Genomic DNA, 7,062 nt, shown 5'->3' with positions numbered 1-7,062 from the left:
AGGTTATAGTCGAAGACACTTGCTCAAGGTACCATGCAGTGGGACTGAACCCAGAACCATGTGGTTGGTAAGCAAGCTACTTACCACACAGCCACTCCTATCTTCAAATATAGTATAACATTTTGTTGGGAGTACCTGTGGATGTTGGAGGTTAACATGGGCAATGCATATGTGCAGTAAGGTTTAAAAAGCCTGGGCAGATGGTTAGTAGTTTAACACTTAAACTGCAACTGTTAAACTTCTATTCACGTTAGGGTTGAGACTGTTTGTGTCAGGATGTGAAGAAATGACAAGTAGGGGTTGGCAGTTGTCATTCCTCAACCAATTTATAAGATGAGCTGGCAGAAATGTTAGCATGCCGGGCGAAATGCTTAGCGGTATTTCGTCTGTCTTTACGTTCTGAGTTCAAATTCTGCTGAGGCTGACTTTGCCTTTCATCCTTTCGGGATCAATAAATTAAGTACCAGTTGCGTACTTAATTTTGATCTAATCAACTGAAGACTGGCAAGCCAGTTGGCTGCACCAGGCTCCAATCTGATCTAGCAAGGTTCTTCTACAGCTGGATGCCGTTCCTAATGCCAACCACTCTGAGAGCGTTGTGGGTGCTTTTTATGTGCCACTGGCATTGACCATGTTTAGATGGTGCTCTTAACGTGCCACCAGCATGGGAGCCAGTCAGGGCACTGGCATTGACCACATTTGGATGGTGCTTTTTATGTACCACCACCATGGGAGCCAGTCAGGCGGGCCTGGCATTGACCACGTTTGGATGGTGCTTTTTACATTCCACCAGCACGGGAGCCAGTCAGGAGGCACTGGCATCAACCATATTCACATGGTGCTTTTTCCGTACCACTGGCAGTATTTTCAAGTTGAATGTTTGAATTAGTTTTTTTTTTTTCTTTCTTAGAATGTGAATCCATTATCATAGCATATAATGGGCTGGAGATGGGATGGCAGAGTGTTGCGTGATGAAATTTAATGTTTTGAAATGTCCCATAGATGTATTATGTCAAGTGTCTTTGTTCTCGTCTGGTTTGAAAGAACTACACTGTACTTTTGTTTAGTTCATTCATTTGACAACAACAGCAAACAAAACTGATTTAGCTCATATAAAATAGTTCCCAGAAACAGTCTTTGTCTATTGTAATTGAAATTAAAAAAAAAAAATTTACTATTAATATTATTAAGTGTATGTATCACATCATGGGATGGACAGGGCATTCACACCTATTCTCTGCAAGATATAAATTCTGTATTGTCTAAATGTTTCAGTCATTGAACTGTGGCCATGCTGGTGCACTGCCTAATCAACCCCAGTATCGGGCTGATACTTATTCTACTGGTCCCTTTTGCTGTATCACTTAGTTATGGGGATGTAAACAAACCCACAAATTGTCAAGCAATGCTGGGACACAAAAACGCATGCACACACACACACACACACACACGATGGGCTTCTACATCTACTAATTCTTCTCACAAGTTATTGGTTGGTTCAAAGCCATGGTAGAAGACATTTCCCCAAGGTCCCATGCAGTGGGACAGAACCTGAAACCACATGGTTCTTAGCCACACAACCATGCCTACACCTAAAAAAGACATTAGATAATGTAGTCCTAGATATATTATTGTCTTGTGTCTATAGGCTTACACAAAAATGAAAATAACACTGACATCTTATTTTAACAGATATGTTTACCAAAATTACATAAAAATCTCTTGAAATACTAAAGAGTAAATTTATTCAATAAAATCGCCATTGGTTCAGCCACAGCCTCCAGACAACTTCGGAATCCTCTGCAACTCTTGTGGATGTTCTCCTTGTTTAAGTTGGTGAATGCTGCCATAATCCTTGCCTTCAGTTCATTTTTGGTGTTATGAGGAATTTTGTTGGTCTCTCGCTCAACTGTGCCCTACACAATAATCAAGGGGGTTGCAATCTGGGGAGTTAAGTGACCAGATGTTAGGGGTGATGTTGCAGAAATTGCCTGACAGCCATGACTGGGTTCTCCTGCTTGTGTGGCATGGTGCAGAGTCTTGTTGCTAGACATAGGGTCTTCCAGCAGCCACCCTGTTAACCCAAGGCAGCACTACTACCTCCTGGTACTTGATGTAGGCCTCCGTGTTGAGTCTGAGGTTCTGTGCGAAGATGAATGGTGGCATAATGTCACCATCATTAGTGATCACTCCGAACACAAAGATGTTGACTGGATGTTTTATTTTTGTCACTCTTGGTACATGTCCTCAAATTGCACTGGCCTCAGATTGACACCCAAACACTCTGAAATGTTTGTATTGGAGCTTTTGGTGTGGATGCCAAGCAGTACAGCATGTCGTTTCCAAATTTCTGGCAGAGTGAATTGCATCATGGTGGTGTTTTTCTTACAGATGGTGCCCAACTGACCCTACTATACTGTGTAGTTGAGAAAACCAAAAGCAAACAATGCACATGTACGAAATTAAAAATATAAAATGGTGACGATTTATCCATCACACCCTGTATATATTTGTGTGTGTGTGTAACATCTCTGTATGACTAATATATTTTCCATACTTGAAGGTTTTTATGAGAAAGAATTTTGTGAAGCATCAGACTTCAGCAGAATAAATATCGGTAGTTTAATCTTAGTTAAAGGTCTAGATATCAACTTCATTGAGAAGTTCAACTTCTCAATGTATAATTAACAACAGGTCAAAGATTTGTTTTCTCTCATTTCTAATCAATATAATCTCTGTTAATGCAAGGAATTTGCTCCACACTTAAGTGAATGTTAATGATGAAATAAATATTTGCTAACGACCCTCTGGTTCTTTTCGTTCAACATTGAAGTCCTCCCCACTCCTGTAGCTTTTACTACATAACATGCAAAACACAAACAACTTTTTGGCAGGATTTCAACTCTGAGCTATATATAAATCTGCTAAGCTTATTTTATCCTGTCATTTATCTGCACCCCTCCTCCCCATATCTTTTTACTAATCTAACTTCCAGTTTGCTAGATTGGTGTAATGTAGTTTTCTTAGTATCAACATTTCACAAACATATCAATTTCTCTTTACACTAGTCTCTATGGTGTCAATTAGTATTTGTGCATGCACGTGTGTACACCTCTACATAATTTGTAACTTGTTTACTCTTTTACTTGTTTCAGTCATTTGACTGTAGCCATGCTGGAGCACCGCCTTTAGTCGAGCAAATCGACTCCAGGACTTATTCTTTGTAAGCCTAGTACTTATTCTATCGGTCTCTTTTGTCGAACTGTTAAGTTACGGAGACCTAAACACACCAGCATCAGTTGTCAAGCGATGGTGGGGGGGACAAACACAGACACACAAACACACACATGCACATACACACACACGCACATACACACACAAACACACACACACACACACACGCACACACACACATATATATATATATACATATACATACGATGGGCTTCTTTCAGTTTCCGTCTACCAAATCCACTCACAAGGCTTTGGTCGGCCCTAGGCTATAGTAGAAGACACTTGCCCAAGGTACCACGCAGTGGGGACTGAACCTGGAACCATGTGGTTCGTAAGCAAGCTACTTACCACACAGCCACTCCCTAAATTTTCATGCTTGATGAAAATAAGAAATAAGGTGGCCATTGATCACATGATTCTGAGTTCAGATTTTGTTAAAGGTGTTAGAGATATTTTATTGATATATTGTTTACAATCATTATAACACACTATTGGTTAATAAACTTACAGATATGTTCTAGATGCAGGCATGGTTGTGTGGTTGAGACGTTTGCTTCTTAACTACGTGGTTTTGGGTTCAGTCCCACTGCGTGGCACCTTGTTTCGGACTGACCAAAGCTGAGGATAAATAGATATTTTACTTTTTCTATAAAATTTCCATTTAGATTTTCCACAGGAGAAATATTTCTCTTGTGCTTATTTGAGTTTGCAGTTTACATAAATATTCTGTTACAAAATCTAAAACTCAAGCTAAACACTCACTCTTTAAATCTGTGTAGTTAGCTAAACAGTTAGTTGTAACTAAGAACAAATCTTGAACATTATGATAAAAAATTAGCTGTGTGAAGCCTTTATGCAAAATACACCAGAAAAAGAAAGCAAATACTTCAATATGTTCAGCCTAATTCTTATAAAGAATATTATTAAAATCCAGATAATGATAAATACAAGATTGTTGAATACAAAAAAAAAAAAAAGAAAGAAAAAAGGCACGAGGACTTAGGTTTTCAGAAAAAATGCAAAAATGTAAAGTTATATTATGTTTTTTTAATTTCTTTAGCTCTTTAGTATTTAAACTGGCCGTATCTGGCCCAGATATCCTACCTGGTTTATGCTGAAATCAGCTAGATTCAGACTCTCACACCTACCCTACAATGTTAGTCTAAAAAATATACAGTCACATTATTGATGTCTCAAAGCTACAAGATAATATATAATTAATTCAAAACAATGTGTATATATTTTTTTATAAGAAACAGTTTATAAGATCCCCTAGATCCCCTGATCTGACCCCTCTTGATTTCTATCTTTGGGGGGCATTTGAAAGGCACGGTGTATCGCGAAAAGATAAAAAGCATAAATCATTTGAAGGAACGCATCACCAACTCCTTTGCACACATATCACCAGATGTGCTATTACGAGTTCACAATGAGTGGGGTAAACGTACTGCAATGTGTATTCAAAACAATGGTAACCATATAGAGCCTGTTAAATAAAAAGAAGACTGTTCTTATAAATTGTTTCTTATAAAAAGATAAATTGTTCCTGTGTATGGTGACTTTTGAATCACCCTGTAGTTTATTTTGTTCTCAACAAACTTTTTTTTCTTCTTTTTCTAGGAAACAGACTGAAGAAAAATCCTGTGAACGACTTCGGTCTCCAGCCCAGTGTCAGCAAGAAGGAAACAAACTTAATTCTGACATTCTCACCAGGAATTCTATTGCAACTAGACCTACAGTAAGCTCTACAGAACTGATGACTGGATGTATATCTTCACTTCAGAAGTTGAAGCTTATTTGTCCGGAATGCCAAAAGGCAGAATGTTGCAAAGTATATTTGAGAAAAAAACTGTCCTCCTCCATGCTGGATAAATTTAACTTGGCCCGGTCCTTATCCAGTTGTAGAGGCGTCATAAAAGAGGCTCGGTTTCGACCTCACCCCTCTGACAGTTCCGAAAGGAGTGTACTGCGTGCTTCACGTTTAAAGTTTCTTTCACAGTTCAATGCAAATAAACGTGCTAAGCATGGTGTGTGTAAAAACAAATCTTCAAAACTGGAAGTCGGTGCAGTATTTGGCCGTTGCTCTGAGAGATCATCTACAAATTTTGCATCTTTGGCTCAAAACACCCCTGAAACTTTCAAAATTCCTGTCTTGACGAACGATACCACAGCCCCTCAGTTTTTAGCTTATCAGCATAACTTATCGCGTGAAATGCTTCCTTGTCCCTCTATGAACAACCAATCTCCTTTGGAAATGCGACTGTCATCTCTGGCAGTAAATTCCATTTCTCCCCTTTCTATAGAAAAGACTTGTTCTTTACAAGCCAGACTTGATGATATGAGTGTCAATGAACTTGCTTGTTACTTTGAAGAATTTGTTCATATCCCTAAAAAAATGAGTGAAATGGCTGAAATGATGTACAGGTAACAATGAGGACGACGAGATGACATGAATATCATCCTCATTATTATTATTACTAATTATTATTATTTTTATTATTATTCATTATTATTATTTTTCTGTTATTTTCTTAAAAAAAATCTGAAATGTTTTATTAAAATTATAAATAAAAGGTTATTTAATTGTTCCCATTGAGTTATAATCATTTCAGTTTTTTTTTTCTTCCTTATTTTGATTTGGGTTTGATGTATCTTTCTGTGATGTAGATTCTTTACATGCATCTTGAACCTGTGCCACCTCATCTGAGAGGCTTAATGTTTTCAATTTTCAGTTTGACTTGACTTCATATAACTTAATGCTTCATGGACACATAGGGCAAGGATCTCTCCTATGCACCCTACTCTTTTCTTGTTTCAGTTATTTGACTGTGGCCATGCTGGAGCACTGCCTTTGGTCGAGAAAATCAACCCCAGGACTTATTTTTTGTAAGCCTAGTAATTATTCTATCAGTCTCTTTTGCCGAACCGCTAAGTTACGGGGATGTAAACACACTAGCATCGGTTGTCAAGCGATGGTGGGGGGGACAAACACAGACACACAAAGACACATACATATACATATATATGACAGGCTTCTTTCAGTTTCCGTCTACCAAATTTACTCACAAGGCTTTGGTCAGCCCAAGGCTATAGTAGAAGACACTTGCCCAAGGTGCCATACAGTGGGACTGAACCCGGAACCATGTGGTTGGTATGCAAGCTACTTACCACATGGCCACTCTTGTGCCTTTTTCATGCTCCCATGCACTTTTCCATGCTTCTATGCTTTAAGATGGAATTTGTTGAGGCAGATTTTCTGTGGCTGGATGCCCTTCTTGTTGCCAACCCTCACCTGCTGGCAAATAGGTGCACACAGACCTGCATGTGAACAGACAGACAGACACACAAACAATTAGCTTCTTTCTGTTTCCATCTACAAAATCCTTTCACAATGCTTTTGGTCAACCAAAGCCTGTCTGTCTATCCATTCCAACATGTTTTTAACATCCAATCATTTTCTCTACTTGTAAGTTAACCTTGCATGCCCAGCAGTCGATACTTAGCTCATCCTTCTTCAGCTTCAGACCTTTATACATTTTTCATACTTCAGAACTGTAGAACATTGTTAAAAGCATTCGAATATAACCTCAATGTATGAGACTTCTTCCACCTTTTGTGAACATTGGAGGAAGCCTCTATGTGGTTGCTTGATCTGCTAGAAAAAGCTGCCAAATCTCCCTCGATTAGCATTCCAAAGAAGGACACAGATGATGTAATCATTGATATATGGATGCTGTTTAGATGAATGATTAAGAAGACTTCTTTGCTATCATGTAGCCCCCAAATTTGTTATTCATCATCATCATCGTTTAACGTCCGCTTTCCATG

At 38.5% G+C, this 7,062-nt stretch overlaps 1 protein-coding gene across 3 annotated transcripts in view; it reads left to right on the top strand.

Annotated features, from left to right (window-relative positions):
• The window catches only part of LOC106874388 (dual specificity protein kinase splB), a 16,552-nt gene extending 10,730 nt beyond the window's left edge, over positions 1-5,822 (top strand). For all 3 annotated transcript variants that reach the window (XM_014922103.2, XM_014922102.2, XM_014922104.2), the window contains exon 3: positions 4,855-5,822. In XM_014922103.2, the coding sequence (XP_014777589.1) occupies positions 4,855-5,662 (808 nt within the window). In that variant the 3' untranslated portion in view covers positions 5,663-5,822. The remainder of the gene's footprint in view (positions 1-4,854) is intronic.
• The last annotated feature ends 1,240 nt before the right edge of the window (positions 5,823-7,062 follow it).

Source organism: Octopus bimaculoides, chromosome 8 (genome assembly GCF_001194135.2).
Source record: "Octopus bimaculoides isolate UCB-OBI-ISO-001 chromosome 8, ASM119413v2, whole genome shotgun sequence".
Lineage (NCBI taxonomy): Eukaryota > Metazoa > Mollusca > Cephalopoda > Octopoda > Octopodidae > Octopus > Octopus bimaculoides.
The sequence above is the reverse complement of the archived record's forward strand: the minus strand, read 5'-3'. Positions and strand labels throughout refer to the sequence as shown.